Source organism: Ranitomeya imitator, chromosome 4 (assembly GCF_032444005.1).
Source record: "Ranitomeya imitator isolate aRanImi1 chromosome 4, aRanImi1.pri, whole genome shotgun sequence".
Classification (NCBI taxonomy): domain Eukaryota; kingdom Metazoa; phylum Chordata; class Amphibia; order Anura; family Dendrobatidae; genus Ranitomeya; species Ranitomeya imitator.
In genome coordinates, this window is record NC_091285.1 from 53,475,481 (window position 1) to 53,500,027 (window position 24,547).

General features: G+C 42.1%; 1 protein-coding gene across 2 annotated transcripts in view; it reads right to left on the minus strand.

The window, feature by feature from the left end:
- Positions 1-2,517: 2,517 nt before the first annotated feature.
- RELL2 (RELT like 2) overlaps positions 2,518-24,547 on the minus strand; it is a 149,136-nt gene continuing 127,106 nt past the window's right edge. For both annotated transcript variants that reach the window (XM_069763638.1, XM_069763639.1), the window contains exons 6-8: positions 13,325-13,736; positions 7,703-7,738; positions 2,518-4,408 (exon numbers count right to left, since the gene is read on the minus strand). In XM_069763638.1, coding sequence (XP_069619739.1) covers positions 7,706-7,738; positions 13,325-13,736 — 445 coding nt within the window. In that variant the 3' untranslated portion in view covers positions 2,518-4,408; positions 7,703-7,705. The remainder of the gene's footprint in view (positions 4,409-7,702; positions 7,739-13,324; positions 13,737-24,547) is intronic.

Genomic DNA, 24,547 nt, shown 5'->3' on the forward strand with positions numbered 1-24,547 from the left:
TTCAGCACCCCAAACATCAGCAGCTGTGACCGGCGGTAAGAAGTTTACTTCTGATTATAGAGGTGTTTGCTGGAGTAGGCTATTGGGAGTAGTATTCTCTCATCAGCTGCTACGAATAACAGCAAGAGCAGGCATGGCTGATGGGAGTAGTATAGTGCCTCAACATAATTTTTTTTTAAAATGACGTGAAGTCTTTCCATTTTTGATAACCAGCCTGGCAAAACTGACAGCTGTGGGCTGCAACCCCCAGCTGTCAAATTTATCACGGCTAGTTAAGAATAGAGGGGTCCCCATGCCATTTTTTAAAATTATTTAAATAATGAAAAAAAAATGGAATGGGGTCCACCCCATTTTTGACAACCAGCCAGGCTAAAGCAGACAGCTGGGGGCTGGTATCTCAGGCTGGTGAGGGGCCATGGATATGCCTCAAAATAGCAGCCCACAGACAACCCAGAAAATATTCATCTATTAGATGCGCCAATTCTGGTGCTTTGCCCATATTTATGGAGTTGTCAGCTTTGTATTTTTAGGTGACATCAAGCCCACGGGTTAGTAATAAGATGCCTCTCCATTACTAACCCCATAGTAATATTGTCAGTAAAAACACCCAGAATAATGTCCTTTATTTTAATTAAAAATACTGACCATTTTACAAATTTATTTAAAAATAGCCAACATCATTATACTCAACCTAATGCTCATTCCTTTGAAACTGGTCTCCTGTAAAAAAAACAAAAATAAAAAAACAACCATACCCCTCATCTATCCAACATACTGTCCCACACTGTAATCCATGTCTGCTGTAATTGGTTTTCAATGTGGTCAGTGCCAAGATGCGACCATCCAGGCCGAAGACCACGGTAGAATGAGGTGATGTGAGTGCAGCGTCAGTGACAAGCGGTGACATTGAGTTTACCACAGGTCACTGTGGCTGTATTTCCAGCTCACTTCAGTGTGAGCCGGGCTGATGAACTGCGGTGACCTCGGTGAGATCACCACTAGCACAATGAGAAAAAAATCTCACGGTGCAGCACTGAGACTTGTGAATTCACCGTGAGAAATTTCTTATGGTGATCTGCAAAAGGACTGATTCTTCTTTTCTTTAATACCCGGCGTTGGGGCAGGATTGGTTAGCCTCATACCCATTAGTCAGCCCAACATGAAATGAGCTAATTCAGCCAACTTTCATGTCATGATTTTCTTCTAATAGGTGTTTTCTGGAAATTTTTAAAATAATCCTAACTGCAGGGAATGTGTTAAAATAAAAAAAGACTTAAAAAGTGCACACCTATTAACCACTCCTAAATGGTCCCCATTATTCCCCATTTATCATGCATTGTGTACCACATCCATCCATTGGGATGGTACCAGATTTGGTGAGTTGTCCCAATGTCCCAGGCAGTTGGCAGCATGTCCCCTTCTTAACTGTATCTGTGTCTATAGGAGGCGGACATAGTTGAATGAAGTGTTGAAGTAGGCAGCATTATTCTCCATCCTCCTCCTCTCACCTATGCTTGACCAAGGAGGCCCGATCGTACATTGTGCCAGGCTACTCTCCGCACAGAGCCATGATTTGTTCTATTCATGATAGGAACAGGGCATGGTGAGTATTTCTTTTTATTTGCAACTCGGTTGGAGTCAGGGTTGCCAACCTGACTTTTTATGTTTCATGGACAACTTGTCAAAAGTTCTGGATAGATGACATTAGAAAACTATAACAAGTCATTATAAGTGATCTATGTCTAAGCCCATAATTCTGGACAGCAGCCGCGTTCTCTGTAATCTATAAAATTATAATTGCAATCAGAATAATCTGTAAAAGTTTTTTCATCATCAAAAAAAAAAAAAAAATCACAGACTCCTTACATTTTTTTTTATGGACAGAGCAAACCGTTCTCTATTTTTATGGACTGGCCTGTACTTTCTTGATGGTTGTCTACCTTGGGTGGAGAAGCACCATACTGGTGCGTACATGGGGTGTGGGCATCGTTCTTTGTGAAAGGGGCTGTGGTTACACCATACTGTGTGGGAGTATCTTGGGGACATCATACTGTGTGAAGGGACAATATGGGGATGTGGGGGCCATAACATAGGATGTGGGAACACTAAGGGGCTTCACTAGAGGTACTATTTCTCTGTGGGCACACAAAACAACCATGAGGAGATGGGAGTGTGGCTAAGCTGTATACAATAATCCAATATGCCCCAATATGTGACCCTTTTTCTTGCCCTCCACAGTTGAGAAATAAGCATTTATTTTGTGATGACATGCCCATACAGCCACATGGCCACTACAGTTACTTACTGGTCACCGCGCATGCTGAAATCACTGGTGAGGTCAATGATTGATGGCAGCAAAGTACACAAATCAGTGGAGAAAACGCTAAAGCAGCAGCTGGGGAGTGGAGAAGAAGCATCATGGGGGCTACGACTACATGTCTGACCCTGATGGCGGCTTCTCATTTTATACAAATATCACCAGTTGCTATAATACAATGATAAATGGACACAACGAGATTAATGGTAAATGTTTAATCAATGCTGAATCAACAACCTGACATTTCCATGCATTTCACCCACCCACTGCGCATTATTGAAAAAAAATGCTACACGCTTGCTGGGATTTGTATATACTGACAATAAATTGACTTGACATCTATTGCATAAAAATCCCCATAGCATAACATATTTACACAAGACAAGGGAAGAATCTTTTAACATTTCTTTAAAATAATAATTTCACCATTTTTGGCTCGAGCCATAAGGACATAAAGCTGAGATTGACAAACAGCCTGCAGACAACCTTATAATTAGCACACGACTGTAGCTAGGAAAAACGTTACCCTGACCCCTGCATTCCTGAGCCATAGAAGAATAGAAGACTAATGCGTGGAATGACTTCTCTGAAATGTTTCCTAATTACTAGTGATGAGCGAATATACTCGTTAGTCGAGATTTCCCGAGCACGCTCGGGTGTATTCCGAGTATTTTTAGTGCTCAGAGATTTAGTTTTCATCGCCGCAGCTGAATGATTTACAGCTGCTAGCCAGTATAAGTACATGTGGGGGTTGTCTGGTTGCTAGGGAATCCCCACATGTAATCAAGCTGTCTAGTAGCTGTAAATCATTCAGCTGAGGCGAAGAAAACTAAATCTCCGAGCACTAACAAATACTCGGAGGACCCCCGAGCGTGCTCAGGAAATCTCAAGTAACGAGTATATTCGCTCATCACTACTAATTACCTAACGTCTTTATATGAATAACCATATATGCAGTAGTACTTTACTAGGGGCAGGGACCTGCATTAGTGACACCTCTCCAGTAGTGCAATAAAAAAATATTGGAGTGGTGCTTTAAATAAGAATTGTGTAATACTTCATTTTACCTAAGGTGGCGCTGCAGGGAAAATTAATACGGCAAGTTTCTTCTGCAGATTACAGCATTTTATTCTGCAATTCTACAGTCGCCATACTACACACAATAATCCTTTCACCCATTTTCCTCCAGCTCTCATGCTCCACATAACATTATAAAAGTGTCCCTACCCTGTACATAATAAATTATAATTCGACCCCATGTTGTCACAATGTAACATCCTAATCCTACATTACATGAGTCAGTCTTGGCTCTGCAGCTGGAATCATAGTTCTGCCATTTTAATTTCCCAATGCTAATTGCATTGGGTACTGCCCCCCCAGTGTCTGTTGGGTGGCATTACAAAAAACATACTCCTGAAGTACCCCAGCAGCCTCCTCCATTGATAAAATGCAGATGTACCCAATTTCCACAGGCATGTCTGGTCAGGAGCTAGTAAAGGGGTGTCGTCTGTTCAATAGGGTGTGATCTGTTAAAGGGGTGTCGCCTGACTTTCAAAAATTTGGCACTAAATTAGCCAAAAATTGAAAAGTTTGCTTATGCAAATGGATAAATAAATCGAACAACCCCTTTAAGGTGAATACACATCATTGGGGAAGGACGTCTTCAGATTGTTGCGTCAGTCACCTCCTCGCTAAAGCCAACAATTCAGCGCTATGGCGCCACTAGTAGAAGACTTGTGTAATTAAGAGTATTGATGGCACAAACAGATACTTAGTTTTGGTATAAGTAGCAACAGTGGATTACACAGCACTATATATAATCGGGGTGTACAACCACAAAAAATAGTGATCGTTCCCTTTAAAATAAAAAATACAAAGCTCTGCGGCTTTACATATCTATAGTGTTTCCTTTTGCAGAATTTAAATAAAAGTCTGGCTTGCATTTTGCAATGTAAGCTTCCGCATTGTTCCTGCTGGCTGTGACGTACATTTTCTTTACTTCATGCGTCAGGAGACACAAAAGGCCTTGTCTCTTCTCTGTCATTTAACGTGTCTGCCATCTCAGGCGTTAGGTGAAAAAAAAAAAAAATGCTGCACGTGAAAAAGAAAAGGACAAATAGAAATTACGAGTTTACCTCAGTCTTCACATGATGGTCACAAGAAAGAATGAAAGTCTACAGATTTTTAAATAGTCACCTTACATTTTTAAAGAACATGTAAGACATTAATTCACTTTCCTCTGATCCGGCATGATCAAGTAAGCCAGTAAATGTAATCTCCATTTAATTTAGTTACTACTATGGATCGGGCAATGTGATACACCTCATCTCATCCAGTATATCATGTCTCCTGCAATGCCTTGGCTAGTTGTCAGAATTTGATTATCCGTAATGGATGAAAAAAAAGCAAGATACCGAGATAACTTATTGATTTGAATGAACCCAAAACTTAAAGTGAACCTGTCAAAATAATTTACCTCTCCTCCCCCCAAACAATTAATTTGATTGCGTAGCCTTTTAAAAGATAAGCCAGTTGATCTCTTTATGATCCCAAAGTGATGCTCCAGCAGAAAGAAATCGTGTTTTGAAGTACAGTGGGGCAAAAAAGTATTTAGTCAGTCAGCAATAGTGCAAGTTCCACCACTTAAAAAGATGAGAGGCGTCTGTAATTTACATCATAGGTAGACCTCAACTATGGGAGACAAACTGAGAAAAAAAAATCCAGAAAATCACATTGTCTGTTTTTTTAACATTTTATTTGCATATTATGGTGGAAAATAAGTATTTGGTCAGAAACAAAATTTCATCTCAATACTTTGTAATATATCCTTTGTTGGCAATGACAGAGGTCAAACGTTTTCTGTAAGTCTTCACAAGGTTGCCACACACTGTTGTTGGTATGTTGGCCCATTCCTCCATGCAGATCTCCTCTAGAGCAGTGATGTTTTTGGCTTTTCGCTTGGCAACACGGACTTTCAACTCCCTCCAAAGGTTTTCTATAGGGTTGAGATCTGGAGACTGGCTAGGCCACTCCAGGACCTTGAAATGCTTCTTACGAAGCCACTCCTTCGTTGCCCTGGCGGTGTGCTTTGGATCATTGTCATGTTGAAAGACCCAGCCACATTTCATCTTCAATGCCCTTGCTGATGGAAGGAGGTTTGCACTCAAAATCTCACGATACATGGCCCCATTCATTCTTTCATGTACCCGGATCAGTCGTCCTGGCCCCTTTGCAGAGAAACAGCCCCAAAGCATGATGTTTCCACCACCATGCTTTACAGTAGGTATGGTGTTTGATGGATGCAACTCAGTATTCTTTTTCCTCCAAACACGACAAGTTGTGTTTCTACCAAACAGTTCCAGTTTGGTTTCATCAGACCATAGGACATTCTTCCAAAACTCCTCTGGATCATCCAAATGCTCTCTAGCAAACTTCAGACGGGCCCGGACATGTACTGGCTTAAGCAGTGGGACACGTCTGGCACTGCAGGATCTGAGTCCATGGTGGCGTAGTGTGTTACTTATGGTAGGCCTTGTTACATTGGTCCCAGCTCTCTGCAGTTCATTCATTAGGTCCCCCCGCGTGGTTCTGGGATTTTTGCTCACCGTTCTTGTGATCATTCTGACCCCACGGGGTGGGATTTTGCGTGGAGCCCCAGATCGAGGGAGATTATCAGTGGTCTTGTATGTCTTCCATTTTCTAATTATTGCTCCCACTGTTGATTTTTTCACTCCAAGCTGGTTGGCTATTGCAGATTCAGTCTTCCCAGCCTGGTGCAGGGCTACAATTTTGTTTCTGGTGTCCTTTGACAGCTCTTTGGTCTTCACCATAGTGGAGTTTGGAGTCAGACTGTTTGAGGGTGTGCACAGGTGTCTTTTTATACTGATAAGTTTAAACAGGTGCCATTACTACAGGTAATGAGTGGAGGAAAGAGGAGACTCTTAAAGAAGAAGTTACAGGTCTGTGAGAGCCTGAAATCTTGATTGTTTGTTTCTCACCAAATACTTATTTTCCACCATAATATGCAAATAAAATGTTAAAAAAAACAGACAATGTGATTTTCTGGATTTTTTTTTTCTCAGTTTGTCTCCCATAGTTGAGGTCTACCTATGATGTAAATTACAGACGCCTCTCATCTTCTTAAGTGGTGGAACTTGCACTATTGCTGACTGACTAAATACTTTTTTGCCCCACTGTAGTGTCTGGAAGTGCATTAGGGTGTGACGGTGCACTTCCAGCTTCTCAGGCCAGAATCACACTTGCAAGTGTGATGCGAGAAACTCACATTAGTCTCTCACCTCAATACCTGACACTGCCGCTGGCACTCGGGAGCGGAGCATTCAGTTGCGTAGAAACACATGCAGCCACATGCTCCGGTCCTGAGTGGCAGTGGCAGTGCCGGGTATTGATGCGAGTTTCTCGCATCACACTCGCAAGTGCGACCCCGGCCTCACACTGAATCTCCTTCCTACCTAGTGGTACTTTCCACTGATTGATTGACAGGTCGTTTGCCCTGGTGCATGGTCACAGATGGCGACAGACCTGTCACTTAGCCACGGGAGGATGCTGTTAGGTAGGAAATATAGCGTGAGGCTGAGCAGCTAGAAGTGCATCGCGATGCCCCAATGCACTTCCAGACACAACATTCAAACATGATTTCTCGCTACTGGAGCAGTACATTGGGGTCATAAAGGGATCAACTGATTGATCTCTTAAAGGGCTACCAAAGCATATTCATGGCTTGGTATGGGTTAAAGTTTCTGAAATATAAATGGTGACATTGCAGGAAATCCAAATTATTACTACCTTGTTTACAATAAATGTAACCGTCAGGTTCCCTTCAGTTGGAACACTTGTGATCAGCTTCTTGGGAAGGGACACTTCTAAGAAGTAGGCATTTCCGAAAACAGATAATCCCTTTAAATGAGTACGTATTCTTACTTTTTTGGTCCCATGATGGAATGAATATATTGGTGTAATTATATTGTCATCCAAAGGGATAACTTATATGGCTACAGTGGTGATGCCACCACTACGGCACGTTGAGTGATTAATCCAATCATTGAGCTCAATGAACTCGTGCCCTCTACGTAGCCATGACTACTGAACCCAGTGATTGGCTGCAGCGGTAATCATGATGTCACTATTGCAACCAAGTCCACATAGACTGGGCAAAGTGTCAGACCGGCAGCTCTAAATTAATATTCTCAAATTTCCATATAGTTGGATGGAGCAAATGTCAGTCAACAGCAAAATCTGAATATAATGTGATGTAGAGGAAGGAATAAATAGGATCTCTGGACTTATCTTCAATGTGCTGAATCATAAGACACTGATAGCTTCCAAAATCGCACTATCCCCAAATATATCTCCCCAGTAACTTACACATCATTGCTCCCACGAGGAGTTGTCTTTGTTTGCCTGTGGAACAAACAAAATGATAATGGTTATTTCATGATATTAATGTTCAGCTGGTGACAAATCCATTTGTGTTCTACAATGTGACCCTCCAAAGTCTACAATTTATTCAATAGAGCAGCTGGTGTATAGCCCTCAGAGGAGAGTAGGTGACGGCCCTCCTGCAAACTTTGCAACTGAGTCCCCATCTGCCATCTATAAACTACTGGCGTTTTATTTTATGGCAAAAGGGCATATGGATGTTGTCAGCCACCAAAGCATTGGCGCAATTGCCACCTATAATTCTTCCCCTTTTTTTCCAGAATGATTAAAATCAAGCCTACTGCATATAGCTCGAAAGATGGATAATGCTGGAAAGGAGAATAAATGCAGTCCAACTTTCATATTTTGGACTCAAGTCATCAGCTACATCTTGGGAATATCTGAATACGTGTTTCAAGAATTTAGATTGGAGCCACCGTCAGAGTTCTGGAGCATTGCTGGAAAGTCGAGAAGAGAAGCTGACAGATCTGAGAGCTACAGCTCTATAATATCATCCAGGATTCAAGGAGGTGAGATGATAAAACAAAAGTAAGACCAGTTTCACACGTCCAACATCCATGGTCTCAATACAGACCACGCTGTCCATCTGGTCCATGGGTCTTTTGACCAGAACTCAATAGCCTAAAAGGTCCATGTGAATCTGGGCTAAGGCCAATCAGGATTACTTCCTAAGAGTCTGAAAGAGACTGATATTTTCACGAGATAGGAAGAGTTAGAGATGGGTTGAGGACATGGTTTTCCAATGGTTCAGACCAGTGAGAGGAACCAAGGCAAAAATGAAATTATGGTTATATATAAATGTAGTTGCCATACATCTCTACTGCTAAATATGCAAACAGTACATGTGATCTGGCATAATGAAGTTTATCATGATTATTTGGTCCCCTTGACAAGTCTAAGAGACTTAGTATAGAAGAACACACCACCCTATGGCAGTAAGGAGAGATGAAACATCAGCTTGTTGTGTATCACAACCGTTTTTCTAATAAATTTTGCCCTACAATGTAAATATATTTTCTAAATTTTACGTGGAAAGTGTCCCTAATTAGATAAAAAGTATCCACGTGTGCATCTACTGCTTACATTTCTTTATTTTTAATCAATCATTTGTCCTCCTGAGCAATATATTTTTTTTTAACGACAGTTATTTTTGGATAAAATACTTGTCCAAAAGATTGTTTAGTAATAACTCGGCCAAAAAAATCACCAAAGCTCAAAGCTAAAGCCTGCAATGTCTGCAAAAGGTCACCGAAAATGGTAATCGCTATCTGCTTTCTCCGGTTCTCCTCTGAGTGTTTGGAAAGCCATTAAAAGCCATTAGTATCTGAAGATACAACGCAGTGAGCTAAGTGTTTTGGCCAAATCCCAGAACATTGCAGCTCTTTCATTCAGCAGTTTATATTACACATTCAAGAAAGGTGGCACCACCAAAGAGGACCTGAAGAATGGACCACCGGGCTATATGGAGTCACATCGGGCATCAGAGCTCCATTCAAATGTTTGACAATGACAAACCAGAACCGACCAATTCTGCTGGTAACAAGTCAGTTGAGTTTTTCTGTGTCCTGTATGTCCACAGGAATAAATTTAGCTGCAGGAAAGTAAGCTCTGGAATTAGCTATAATAATATTGGGTGGTCTTACCATACAGAGCTGGTCAATCAGGCCCCTGTAGAAATACATTTCTGAAGATAATCACATTTCACTTTACTGTGTAACACCTCCTTCACATGTACATGTACAGACATAGCCTCCCTTCATGACACAGATGCTGCTGCCACTTTTTATAATACCACAATAACAGCAACAATTGATTCGGCCGCCCCCTCATGCATAGCAAAACTCATACACTCAAAAGGCAGCCCTTGCTGTCCAGCCTGACCAAAGAACTGAGACGGGCTTCCAGGATCGCTGAGCAGAGATGGAAGCAATCCCGCTCTGCCGACCACTTCACTGCATACAAGCAGTCCCTCGCCAGCATTCAAGTCTCACTGCCGCAAAACAAAACTTCTATCTCTCATATCCTCCCTGTCTCACAACCCTAAACAGCTTTTCTACACTTTCAATTCTCTACTCCGTCCCCACGCACCCCCTCCCTCCCCTCTCATTTCTGCTGAAGACTTTGCCTCTTTCTTTAAACAGGAGATCGATACAATCAGAGAAAGCTTTGGCCCACAGCACCCAATGCCCTTCTTAGCTGCTCATCCCTGTTCCTCCAAAACCAGCTTCTCCACCATGGCAGGAGACGAGCTCTCCACCCTCCTGTCAAGATCACACCTCTACTATCAGCTATGGAGAGTTACCATTATTAAAACTTAACCTTTAATGAGGATAGCCTAAAATATAAGAACCCAACGAACAAACACATATACATATATATATACAAAAAGTGCCCAAAATAACCAGTGCTCAAAATATAAAAGAATGGAACGGTCTCACCATTCAGAAGGGACACTTAGATCTTTCTCAGCCAATTGGGCTATGATGAGTAACAGTCCAGGGGAGAAAAGCAACGGGCTAGGGCATAAGTCCTGTCTACCCTGTAAACCCTGTGTAGCTCCTGTCCTAACAAGGACAGGCCCCAAGTGGACCCTGCTATGGACAACCACCAGATGAATGGGTGTAGGTAAATGGATTTCCTCTTCTGCCTACGCGTTTCATCACCAATGTAGGAGACTCATCAGGGGAGTTTGAAAAAATATATGTGCCACAAGGCACAAGAGTCCAAGCAAAAGACAAAAAAAGAGAGAGTCCGTGTATCAAAATGGGTCCCGCAGTGGCTGGGTACCCATCAGCAAGGTATGGCTGTCTGTGTTTGCAAGGTATGGCTGTCTGTGTTTGCAGACACTGCAAACACAGACAGCCATACCTTGCTGATGGGTACCCAGCCACTGCGGGACCCATTTTGATACACGGACTCTCTCTTTTTTTGTCTTTTGCTTGGACTCTTGTGCCTTGTGGCACATATATTTTTTCAAACTCCCCTGATGAGTCTCCTACATTGGTGATGAAACACGTAGGGAGAAGAGGAAATCCATTTACCTACACCCATTTATCTGGTGGTTGTCCATAGCAGGGTCCACTTGGGGCCTGTCCTTGTTAGGACAGGAGCTACACAGGGTTTACAGGGTAGACAGGACTTATGCCCTAGCCCGTTGCTTTTCTCCCCTGGACTGTTACTCATCATAGCCCCATTGGCTGAGAAAGATCTAAGTGTCCGTTCTGAATGGTGAGACCGTTCCATTCTTTTATATTTTGAGCACTGGTTATTTTGGGCACTTTATGTATATATATATATGTATATGTGTTTGTTCGTTGGGTTCTTATATTTTAGGCTATCCTCATTAAAGGTTAAGTTTTAATAATGGTAACTCTCCATAGCTGATAGTATCTGTTTCCCCAGAGGGTGTCATATGGTGCAGATTAGTCTGCACTATTGCTTTTTGCAAGATCACACCTCACCACCTGCACGCTTGACCCGCTCCCGTCCCACCTCATCCCTAACCTTCTCACGGTCTTCATCCCAACCCTAACACACCTCTTCAAGCTCTCACTCACAACAGGTGTCTTCCCCTCAGCCTTCAAACATGCCAAGATCACACCCATCCTCAAAAAACCCTCCCTCGGCCCATCCTCTGTGTCTAGCTATCGCCAGATATCTCTTCTCCCTCATGCCTCAAAATTACTGGAACAAGATGTCCATCTTGAACTGTCCTCCCACCTCTCCTCCTGCTCCCTCTTTGACAGGTTACAATATTACAATGGCATACAAAGCCATCCACAACCTGTCTCCTCCATACATCTGTGACATGGTCTTACCTACACGCAACCTCCGATCCTCTCAAGATCTCCTTCTCTACTCCCCTCTCATCCCTTCTTCCCACAACCGCATCCAAGACTTCTCCTGTTCTTCCCCCATACTCTGGAACTCTCTACCCCAACACATCAGACTCTCACCTACCATAGAAACCTCCAAAAGAACCTGAAGACTCACCTCTTCCAACAAGCCTACAACCTGCAGTGATCCTCAACCTACTGAACCACCACACAACCAGCTCTACCCTCTCCTAATGTATCCTCACCCATCCTCTGCAGGCTGTGAGCCCTCACGGGCAGGGTCCTCCCTCCTTATATACCTGTGTGCCTTGTTTTTTGCTGATGTTTAATGTATTTGTCTATATTTGCCCCTTTTTTCACATGTAAAGCGCCATGGAATAAATGGCACTATAAAAATGTATGATAATAATAATGTACCTGTCTCCAGTATGTATGGCATCTGCTTTACATGTACCAGAGACACAAATTCACACATACCCATTGTAACTAATGGGGCTGTGCACATGTCGTGTTTTCACACGTACCGTGTGTGTGGTCCACACATAGACAGACTTGTTTTTTCCGGCAGCATAGATGACATGGGCCAATAAAAGTCCATGTAAACACTCGTACAGATAGATATGTGATTTGCCACTTCTGAGGCGGCTGTGGGCTGGAATTTTTAAACTGGGAAGGGCCCAATAATCAGGGACCTTCCCAGCTTGATAATATCAGCTCACAGCTGTCTGCTTTACCTTTGCTGGTTACCAAAAAATGGGGAGATCCCAATAATCATTTAAATTCACTTATTTATCAGATTAAATCATGTACAGTAACCGACACACGCAGCACTAATTATATATCTCACAGATATTTATGTATTATCTATCTACCTTTGCACATCTTTAGCACATAAAAATCAGTCATTTCTATTCTGCAATATTTTAGGTGCAATTCTATATTTACTTCTTGATTTATTTTACTTAAGTGCATATATTTTGGACTAAAATTTTTTGCAAGTTGGGTTTCACTAAAAATGTTGCAATATTTTGCTCTTTCAGGCTATTTGTTTCCCTGCACATTCTACTTTTATGTGGTTTATGGTTATAAATCAGCTGAGAGGAGCTCAGCAAAAGACACACAAAAGAGTTACAAGCTCTCCAGTCAGACCATCAAAATGAGCTCGCTGATGGAATCTCAGAGGGCTGAAAACACTAGCCTACGGGCCCCACCATGCCTGTTGTCCCAATTTCACTGCTATCTACATCTTCAGGATGCAAATAGCAGTGGCTACGTGGGGGCTGATACTGTATACAAGGGACTGTGTGTGGGCTCATTCTGTGTATAGGGGTCTATGCGGGGACTTATGATATATATAGGAAGGGCTGTGTGTGGACTTTATCCTTATAGGGGGCTGTGTGAGGGCTCATGCTGTATATGAGGGATGTTCATACCGTTCATAGGGGGCTGTGCGAGGGCTCATACTGTATGTGGGGGCTGTGTACAGACTCATACAGTTTACGGGGGGGGGTCAGCATGCTAAATTCTGCTCAATATTTAGGGATACAAATAATATTAATGATAATTATAATTAATATGTTAATATTAATATTGATCACAATTCATTTCAGCCTATTGGTTCGTCCTTCCATAACAGTCGCCGTCTCTCATGTGGCCCCTGCTGAAAATGAATTGCCCATCCCTGTCTAAAAACAGCATTATGACACACTACCTGTGTTTCCGAATTTTCTCCACTTGCTCCTTTTTTCTGGCCTTGACCTCTTAACTGAAGCATGCCCATCCTTTCCCGTTGTGCAGTTGTCTGCTCCGGAGCACTACTCCTCCTGTCTTTGGCTCCTTTGCTCTTGGATACACTTCTATCAGCCATCTCCTCTAGATGGTCATGTCCATTGATGTTGATCACCGCATCCTTGACCTCAGACTTTGCCAAGCCCACTGATTCTGGTCCATTTTGTGAGAGCCCTTGTGTCTCAAAAGCTTGTTGTAGTTTGATTCCATTTTTCGTTTTGGTTTCCGGCTGGCCATCTGCATCTTTGTCAAAAGAAATGGGATCGCTGGAGATGTTTTGGTCATCATGAGCCCCTTGAAGACTCGATTTCTTTCCGATATGAGTAACTCTGAATCTAGAAAGGACACAAACAAACCAATAAAATGATCAAACATTATTTATAATCCTCAAAAAATATACACTGGGGGAAATAAGTATTTGATCCTTTGCTGATTTTGTAAGTTTGCCTACTAACAAAGACATGAACAGTCTATAATTTTAAGGGAAGGTTATTTTTAACATTGAGAGATAGAATATCAAAAATGAAATCCAGAAAATCACATTGTATAAATTATATAAATTTATTTGCATTTTGCAGAGAGAACTAAGTATTTGATCCCCTACTAAACATTAAGGCCGGCGTCACACTACCGTGTTTTACGGACGTAAGAGGGGTGCTGAAAATACGGATTGCATATGGTACAATGTTTCTCTATGCCCCTGCTCCTATCTGCCGTATTTTACTGATCCATATTATACGGTCTTCTACGGCCGTAGAAAATCGCAGCAAGCTGCGTTTGTCACCGTATTGCGCAAAAAATACGCCGATGAAAGTCTATGGGGGCGAGAAAAATACGGATTACACACGGACCAGCAGTGTGACTTGCGAGATATACGCAGCGCTGTTAGAGAGAAAAGCCGGCAATTCAGTGCGGTGTACAGTAAAATCACACTGACAGCTTACAATAGAATAGGTAGAATAAATGTCTACACATAGAATAGGTATATATATATATATGTCAGTGAGACACATATTTATATATATTAATATTTCATTCAGCGCGAGATAGCTTAAAAGCCAGTAATTCAATTACCAGCTTTTGCTATCTCCTTCCTAAACCCTGCATGATATGAGACATGGTTACATACAGTAAACCATCTCATATCCCCATTTTTTTTTGCATATTCCACACTACTAATGTTAGTAGTGTGTATGTGCAAAATTTGGGCGCTCTAGCTATTAAATTAACCCCTTAGTGACAGAGCCAAATTTTTGAAATCTGACCAGTGTCACTTTATGTAGTAATAACTCTGCAACGCTTCAACAAATCCCAGTGATTTTGAGATTGTTTTTTTCAGGAAACATTATACTTTATGATAATGGTAAATTTAGGTCGATATGTTTTGTGTTTATTTATTAAAAAATATCAGAAATTTGTGAAAAAATTAAAAAAATAGCAATTTTCAAACTTTGAATGCTTATTCCTTTAATCCAGATGGCCATACCACAGCAAAATATTAATAAATAACATTTCCCTCATGTCTGCTTTACATCAGCACCATTTGTAAAATGTTGTTTTATTTTGTTAGCATTTTAGGAGGTTTAAAAATGTAGCAGTAATTTTTCATTTTTTCAAGGAAATTTACAGAATTATTTTTTTTAGGACTTATCCATATTTGAAGTGCCTTTAGGGGTCCCATATATTGGGAAACCCCCAAAAGTGATACCATTTTAAAAACAGCACCCCCTGGCATATTGAAAATTGCTGTCAGGTAGTTTATTAACCCTTCAGGTGCTTTTCAGGAATTAATGCAAAGTGCCATGACAGAAATGAAAATGTGTATATTTACCACCTAAATGCCTCTAACTTCTAAACAGAATACTACAGCCGACAGACTCTAAGGCCACTATTTGCTCGTGAATTGCCATGGCAAACATCAGGACCAAAAAATCATGATCTGAGGGCACCAATTGGGATAAAGAGGAAGCCCCCACATTCTGTTAACCATTTATAATGATGTAATCACTACTGACAGCAGCACCTAAGGGGTTAAACAGATTTGGATGGTGCAAACACTGATTGTGGCTGATACAGCAAGTTGTCAGCTATAGTGTCCAGCCGACAGCTGCTGGATTGTCACCTGTATGGGGAGGCTATTCTCTTATATCTCAGGTCAGTTAAAAGACGTATTGGCTGTCATTAAGGGGTTAAAGGTTTAAATGGTGGAAAAAAATTGGTGTGGGCTCCCTCGCAATTTTCTCCGCCAGAGTAGTAAAGCCAGTGACTGAGGGCAGATATTAATAGCCTGGAGAGGGTCCATGGTTATTGGCCCCCCCTGGCTAAAAACACCTGCCCCCAGCCACCCCAGAAAAGGCACATCTGGAAGATGCACCTATTCTGGCACTTGGCCACTCTCTTCCCACTCCCGTGTAGCGGTGGGATATGGGGTAATGAAGGGTTAATGTCACCTTGCTATTGTAAGGTGACATTAAGCCAGATTAATAATGGAGAGGCGTCAATTATGACACCTATCTGTAATGTCCACACGGTGTAAGGAATTTAAGAGAGAGTAAGCTTTAACTGTAGTTTATTCTTCTCATTTCCTCCAGCACACAGCATAACAGCAGCATAACATTTTCCTCCTCAGGCCAGAACTGAAACTGAAACTACTCTCAACTCCCGCCCTCGCTTTCTTAAAGAGACAGATCTAATTCTTATACATTACATCATCCCCCTTTTTTTTTTTTTTTTATATATACATATATTAACAACCTAAAACAAATATTGACAATGTAACAACACAAAAATGTCCAAGAAAAACCATATGTCTGTATTGTCTTATTCCCCTTTTTTTTTTAAACTAGATCTCTTCAATAAGTCTCGATGGAGCCCTTCTTTCCCGTGTAGGGTAATGTCTGGGTTCATTGGGGGTGTCCAGTGCTGACGGATCAGTCACCTCTTGTTGGTCCTCTCCACCGTCGGGTATCAAATCTTCCACTGGTGGGAGTTCATTATCATTGTTCTGCGGTATGATTTTAAAATGTGAGGAATTTCGAGTGATGGAGTGTCCGTCTCGCTCAGCCGTGACCATACTGCCTTTTCTCTCAGTAACATTATATTTTGCAGGACTATATACAGGTGAGGTTTTGTTGGTTGATTTTTGACGCACAACAACCATATCACCTCTTTTGATGGCACATGGCTGTGCCCGTCGCCTTCTGTCTGCATAATGTTTCATGGCTTGCTTGTTAAAGAAATACGCTGATCGCACTGAAGAGTCATTTGGTAAGGGATGACTGGTCACATCAGGGATCCGTGTACGAAGAGTTCTGCTGAACATTAGATGAGATGGCGCAGCATTAGTGGTGGAATGTGGCGTGTTGCGGTAATTGCGCAGGAATTTGTATAGTGACTGTTTAAGTGGGGTGTGCTCCAGGCTAGCTGCCTTGATTCGTTTCCCCATGGTGCGCATGAAACGTTCTATGATTTCATTAGCTTGCGCCCAGCAAGGTGTGATTTTTCTGTGGCCGAACCCCAAGTATTCAGAAAACTGTGCAAACACATGTCCATTGAATGGAGGTCCATTATCTGTTTTGACCACTCTTGGAATGCCATATGCAGAGAATATGTCGTCCAGTTCTGGTATGACACTATTAGCAGACGTTGAACAGATGAATGAAATGACAGGGTATCTAGAATATTCATCAATTGTTACTAGAATGTATTGGCCATTTGGTAATGGTCCATATATCTCGACTGCCACTTCCTCCCATACAGCAGTGGGTAACGGAGACATTTGTAATGGCTCTAGAGTTGATGATGGAGTAATTAATTGACAAGTGGAGCAATGTCCAGTCTTCTCTTCCACCAATTTATCCATATTTGGGAACCACACTTTTTCTCTGAGTAACTTTTTTGTGCCAACAATTCCTAGATGACCTTCGTGTGCTATCTGTATGACTAGGTTGCGCAAGGCCTTAGGTACAACCAGTTTGGTACCACGAAGGATGAGTTGATCTTCAGTGACTGATAATTCCTCACGTACATTTGAAAATAGTTTTAACTCTTTCAGATCAATCCCATCTTCAGGAAATTTTTTTCTTTTGAATTTCATGCCACCTTCTATTTTGAATAATTTGTATTAAGGCACAGAGTGTCTTGTCACTTGTTGTCGTATTCACAAACTGATCAACAGAAAGTGCTTTTGGCACGGCGTGAGCTGCAACAAAGTGGATGTATTCTTCAATGGAGGAATGCACAGGTAAATCATCATTCGTGGGATGTCTTGAGAGATAATCAGCCGGATTGCTGTATTTTCCAGGTTTGTGAACAATTTTGTAATTATAGTCCTGTAGACGTAGACCCCATCGTTCAATCCGTGCTGGCATTTTAGCTCGGGGATTTCCAAAAATTGTAAGGAGAGCTTGATGATCTGTGACAATGGTGAAGGGAGCGCCATAGAGAAATAAGTGAAAGTGTTCACATCCCCAGACGACTGCCAAGCTTTCTTTTTCAGGTTGTGAATACTTTCTTTCAGTGCTTGTTAAGCTTTTACTTGCATAAGAAATGATGTGGGGACTTTGATTGTCATCCTTGTATTGTGCTAAAATTGCACCCAGTCCCACGGGACTAGCATCCACAATCAGTTCGGTTCGAAGAGCTGGATCAAAATAGGCCATGGTGGTTGTTGAGCAGAGTTCCTTTTTGATTGTTTCAAAAGAGGCCTGACAGTCTTGGGACCATTGAAAAACGCAATTTTGTTTCGTAAGTTCCCTTAATGGAGTGCTGATTGTCGAAAAATTTGGAATATATCTAGCACAGTAACTTGCCATTCCAAGAAAAGAGCGCACTTCACTGGCATCCTGTGGAATTGAAGCTGCTCTGATGGATTCCACTTTCTTGGGATCAGGTCGTACTCCTTCCGCCGAGAAAATGTGACCATAGAACTCCAATTAATTTTTATCAAATTCGCATTTTTCTTTGTTTAAAGTGAGTCCAGCAGAGAGCAGACATTCAAAGATAGCTTATAGAGCACGATTATGTTCAGCTTGAGTTTTGCCAAAAACCAGTATGTCATCACTGTAATTAAAGGCATTTGGAATATGTTGAATGACGCTCCTTATCGTATCTTGAAAAATTTCTGCTGCTGAGCAGACCCCAAACGTCAATCTTTTGTATCTTCTGAGACCCACATGGGTGGAAAATGTTGTTAAGTATCTGGATTCTGGACTCAATTCTAATTGATGATAGCCCTTATTGAGGTCAAGCTTTGAAAAAATAGTTGCTCCATTTAATAAATTAATAATGTCATCAATTGTGGGTGAGATGTGTCTTTCCCTTTGAATAGCAGTGTTGGGCAGGCGCATGTCAACACACAGTCTTACCTGCTCTGGAGTCTTTGGTTTTGGAACTACCACAAGTGGAGAGACCCACGGAGTGGGACCAGAAACTGTTTCAATGACATCATCATCCATGAGCAATTGGAGTTCCTTTTCTACCTTCTTTCTCAGGTGAAATGGAATACGCCTGTGAGCCTGGGCTACTGGACGGACACTGTCATCCACATGAAGATGCACTTGAGAGTCCTTTAATTTTCCTAATCCACTAAATAGGGAGGGAAAACTATTCACCATGGCTTGTACATCCAGGTCCGCAGGGTCGGTTATGGTATGAACAATCTGGATGAGTCCTAGCTTCAAGGCAGTGTGATAGCTGAGAAGACAGCCTCCTGATCCTTGTAATGTGTGAAAAGTGGTTTTCTGCCTATTTTCTTTATAGCTAAGTTCAGCATCAAATTGTCCCATTGTAACTAGAGGAGTTTTAGATCCATATGGGAAGATTTTAGTATGCACTTGCTGTAAGACTGGCTTTGTTTTCAATTGTTCATAAGTATTGCTGTCTATGATATCCACCGAAGCTCCTGTATCTATTGTAAAGGTGATATCCGTGTTGCAGATGGTGAGTGTAATACATGGAGACTGCACTGAGCCAGTGGCAGACGTCGTGAACACATAGTTCTCAGCCACAGACATTTCTTCTATATCCTGATTTACCATTTTTATATTTGCAGGCTTTGTAATTGACAGAGGAGACTTGTTGGGCGCTGATTTGCAGACGACTGCAAAATGGTTGCCTTTTCCACATTTACTGCAAGTTTGTCCTATAGCTGGACATTTGTTCATGTGGTGAGGGAAATCTTGTCCACATCTATAACATTTCTTCTGTTGCGGGGCCTGCTTGCCTTGTGCACTGTTATGTTTGAGATTATGCACATGTAAATTATCCCCACTCTCCATTGCACTTGCCTGATGATCTGCTATCTCTATAGCACGGGCCATCTTGAGTAAATCATGCAGAGAGAGATCCTGCTGCAGAGCTTTACGCCTTATGGTATTAGACGAGCAGGTGACAATTACTTGAGTTAGGATTTCATCATCTACGTCAGTAAATGCACACCCATGTGCTAGTTCTTTTAGCCGGGTGACATAGGTGTCTATGGATTCTTCTGGAAGCTGCTTAGCAATCCTGAACTTGTATCTTTCATATCTGATGTTTTGTTTAGGGTTGAAGTAGTCAGTGAGAGCTTTGGAGCATTTGCTGTACGTGTCTGTCTCCGCTGCTGGTAATGTGCTGTATATGTCATAGACTCCTGTGCCCGCACAATGCAGGAACACGGCTTTTTTTCTGTTCTCCTCTTTTATATCTATTGCTTCCAGGAAATTCTCAAATCGATTTAACCATTTTCTCCAGTTATGAGAGAGATTAGTGACATCAGTCATATCAAACTGGGGGAACATGTGCAAGTATTCAGCCATGATGGAGTCTCTCAGTGGCGCTGGCGTGTGAAGCAGTAAAGCAGGGGTCAGTACTCACAGTAGCAGGTGATTGAATCCCATCCTCGTCGCCAGTTGTAATGTCCACACAGTGTAAGGAATTTAAGAGAGAGTAAGCTTTAACTGTAGTTTATTCTTCTCATTTCCTCAAGCACACAACATACAGCAGCATAAGATTTCCTCCTCAGGCCAGAACTGAAACTGAAACTACTCTCAACTCCCGCCCTCGCTTTCTTAAAGAGACAGATCTAATTCTTATACATTACACTATCCATTAATTATTAATCCAAGAACATGAAATGGTTAAAAAAACACACACAATATTGCAAAGTATTTTAATTACATAAACACACATGTTGTTGTAATATTTTATTCCACTCTCAATCCACCTGAAGACCCTCGATCTGTAACAAATTAAAAATAATAAACCAACAATATCTCATACCTTCCGTCGATATGTCCCACGATGTAAATCCATCTGAAGGGGTTACATTATTTTACAGGCAGGAGCTCTGCTATAATGCAGCTGTGCTCGTGCCTGTAAATCCCCGGGGAATGAATGGAATGTAGGTCAATGACCTGTAGTTACCTTCAGTCGCGGTGAGGCGCCCTCTGCTGGATGTCCTCATATGACCTCGAGCGTGGGAACTTTTCTGAATATTTTCCCAGCCTCGAGTTCATATGACCAAACAACCTGTGTGTCTATTTCATTAAAATACTTTGCAATATTGTGTTTGTGTTTTTTTAACCATTTCAGACTATTGGATTAATATTGGATAGGTGTCATAATTGACGCCTCTCCATTATTAATCTGGCTTAATGCCACCTTACAATAGCAAGGTGACATTAACCCATCATTACCCCATATCCCACCGCTACACGGGAATGGGAAGAGAGTGGCTAAGTGCCAGAATAGGCGCATCTTCCAGATGTGCCTTTTCTGGGGTGGCTGGGGGCAGATGTTTTTAGCCAGGGGGGCCAATAACCATGGTCCCTCTCCTGGCTATTAATATCTGCCCTCAGTCACTGGCTTTACTACTCTGGTGGAGAAAATTGCGCGGGAGCCCACGCCAATTTTTTCCACCATTTAACCCTTTAATTTAATAGCTAAACAGCCCAAATTTTGCACATACACACTAATAACATTAGTAGTGTGGATTATGCAAAAAAATTTGGTCGCCGCGACATTGCATTAAAATGCAATAACGGGCGATCAAAAGAACGTATCTGCACCAAAATGCTATCATTAAAAACGTCATCTCGGCAACCACAAAAAATTAGCCCTCAACCGACCCCAGATCATGAAAAATGGAGACGCTACGAGTATCGGAAAATGGCGCAATTTTTTTTAGCAAAGTTTGGAATTTTTTTCACCACTTAGGTAAAAAAATACCTAGTTATGTTAGGTGTCTATGAACTCGTAATGACCTGGAGAATCATAATGGCAGGTCAGTTTTAGCATTTTGTGAACCTAGCAAAAAAGCCAAACAAAAAACAAGTGTGGGACTGCCCTTTTTTTGCAATTTCACCGCACTTGGAATTTTTTTCCCGTTTTCTAGTACACGACATGCTAAAACCAATGATGTCGTTCAAAAGTACAACTTGTCCCGCAAAAAATAAGCCCTCACATGGCCAAATTGACAGAAAAATAAAAAAGTTATGGCTCTGGGAAGGAGGGGAGTGAAAAACGAACACGGAAAAATGAAAAATCCCAAGGTCATGAAGGGGTTAATATATATATATATATATGTGTGTCTCACTGATATATATATATATATATATAGACAGTACATATGTTTTTATGTTTTTTGGAGTACATGGATCCATTGTATGTCCGTAAGTCGGTTTTGCAAGCCTGCGAGAAAATCTCGCACTACGGATGCCATACGGATTACATACGGGGGATGCCATGCGCAAAATACGCTGACACACCCTGCCTACGGATGAGATACGGACCACTATTTTGGGGACTTTTCTGCGTATTACGGCCGTAAATTACGAACCGTATTTTTATACGCTGAGTGTGACGCCGCCCTAAGAGTTCTGGCTCCTACAGACCAGTTAGATGTTCCTAATCAACTCATTACCTGCATTAAAGACAGGTGATTTACATAGTCACCTTTATTATCCTATGTGCACACGTTGCAGATTTGCCTCAGGAATTTTTTGTGCGGATTCTGCATCTCTTGGCAGAAAACACAGGTGCGGATGTGATTCGTTTTTTATGCGGATTTTGTGCGGATTTTGTGCGGATTTCATATGTTTTTACCCCTGCGGATTTCTATAATGGAATGAGTACAAAAACGCTGCAGATCCGCACAAAAGAAGTGACATGCTACTTCTTTAAGGGTATGTGCACACGTCAGGATTTTTAGCGTTTTTTTTGCGGAATTTCGCCATAAAAACGCTATAAATCCGGTAAAAAAACGCATACCGCAAAAAATCCGGACATGCTCTATCTTTTTCCGGATTTTCTGCGGATTTCCTATCAAAAAGGACATTCCGGAAAATAAAAAAAAAACGCAAAAAATCCACAAAAATCCGCGCAAAAAACGCGCAAATTCTGCGAGAAATCCGCGTGAAAAAAGCACGCGGATTTCTGGCAGAATTCTCAGGATTTTGCCAGGAAAAAATCCTGACGTGTGCACATACCCTTAATCCGCAGCGTTTTCGCTCTGAATTTTCCGCACCATTAGCACAGCATTTTTTTTCCATTGATTTATTATTATTATTATTATTTATGATTCCATGGTGCTGTACATGAGAAGGGGTTACATACAAATTACAGATATCACTTACAGTAAGCAAACTAACAATTACAGACTGATACAGAGGGGCGAGGAACCTGCCCTTGCGGGCTTACATTCTACAGGATGGTGGGGATGGAGACAATAGGTTGAAGGTTGTAGGAGCACCGCTGTTGTTGAGGCGGTAGCTTCAGTAGTGGTGAGGAGGCAGCGGGGTCAGTGCAGGCTGTAGGTTTTACTGAAGAGGAGGGTTTTCAGGTTCCATCTGAAGGATCCGAATGTGGTTGATAGTCGGACATGTTGCGGCAAAGAATTCCAGAGGATGGGGGATATTCTGGAGAAGTCTTGGAGGCGGTTGGGTGAGGAGCAGATAAGTGTGGAGGAGAGAAGGAGGTCTTGGGAGGACCGGAGATTACGTGAGGGAAGATATTGGGAGATTAGTTCAGAGATAAATGGAGGAGACAGGTTATGGATGGCTTTGTAGGTCAGTATTAGTAATTTGAACTGGATACGCTGAGGGAATGGGAGCCAGTGAAGAGATTTGCAGGGAGGGGAAGCGGAGGAGTAGAGAGGAAAGAGATGAATTAGTCGGGCAGCAGAGTTAAGGATGGACTGGAGAGGTGCAAGGGTGTTAGCAGGGAGGCCACAGAAAAGGATGTTGCAGTAGTCAAGGCGGGAGATGATGAGGACATGCACAAGCATTTTAGTAGATTGACAGTTGAGGAAAGGACGGATTCTGGAGATATTTTTGAGCTGGAGGCGACAGGAGGTAGAGAGAGCTTGGATGTGCGGTTTGAAGGACAGGGCAGAGTCAAGGGTTACTCCGAGGCAGCGGACTTCCAGTACAGGGGAAAGCGTGATGTCGTTAATTGCGATAGAAAGGACAGGTATGGAAGATCTATGAGATGGAGGAAAGATGATGAGTTCAGATTTGCCCACATTGAGTTTGAGGAAGGGAGTGGAGAAGAAGGAGGATATGGCTGATAGACACTCCGAGATTCTGGACATCAGAGAGGTGATGTCTGGTCCAGAAAGGTATATCTGAGTGTCATCAGCATAGAGGTGGTACTGGAATCCATGGGACTTTATGAGTTGTCCCAGGCCAAGTGTGTAGATTGAGAAGAATAGGGGTCCTAGAACAGAGCCTTGGGGGACTCCAACACAGAGAGGGTGGGATGAGGAGGCAGTGTGGCAGTGGGAGACGCTGAATGTGAGGTTGGAAAGTTATGAGGAGATCCAGGATAGGGGGAGATCTTTGATGCCAAAGGAGGAGAGGATCAGTAGTAGGACACAGTGGTCAACTGTGTCAAAAGCAGAGGACAGGTCTAGAAGGAGGAGTACAGAGTATTGTCCGTTAGCTTTGGCTGTAAGTGGGTCATTAGTGATTTTGGTCAGGGCTGTCTCAGTTGAGTGATGGGGGCAGAAACCAGATTGTATATTGTCAAAGAGCAAGTTAGATGAGAGGTGGGAGGAAAGTTCAGCGTGGACGTGCTGCTCCAGGAGTTTGGAAGCGAATGGAAGCAGCGATATTGGGCGATAGCTGGACATAGCTGTTGGGTCGAGGGTTGGCTTTTTAAGGATAGG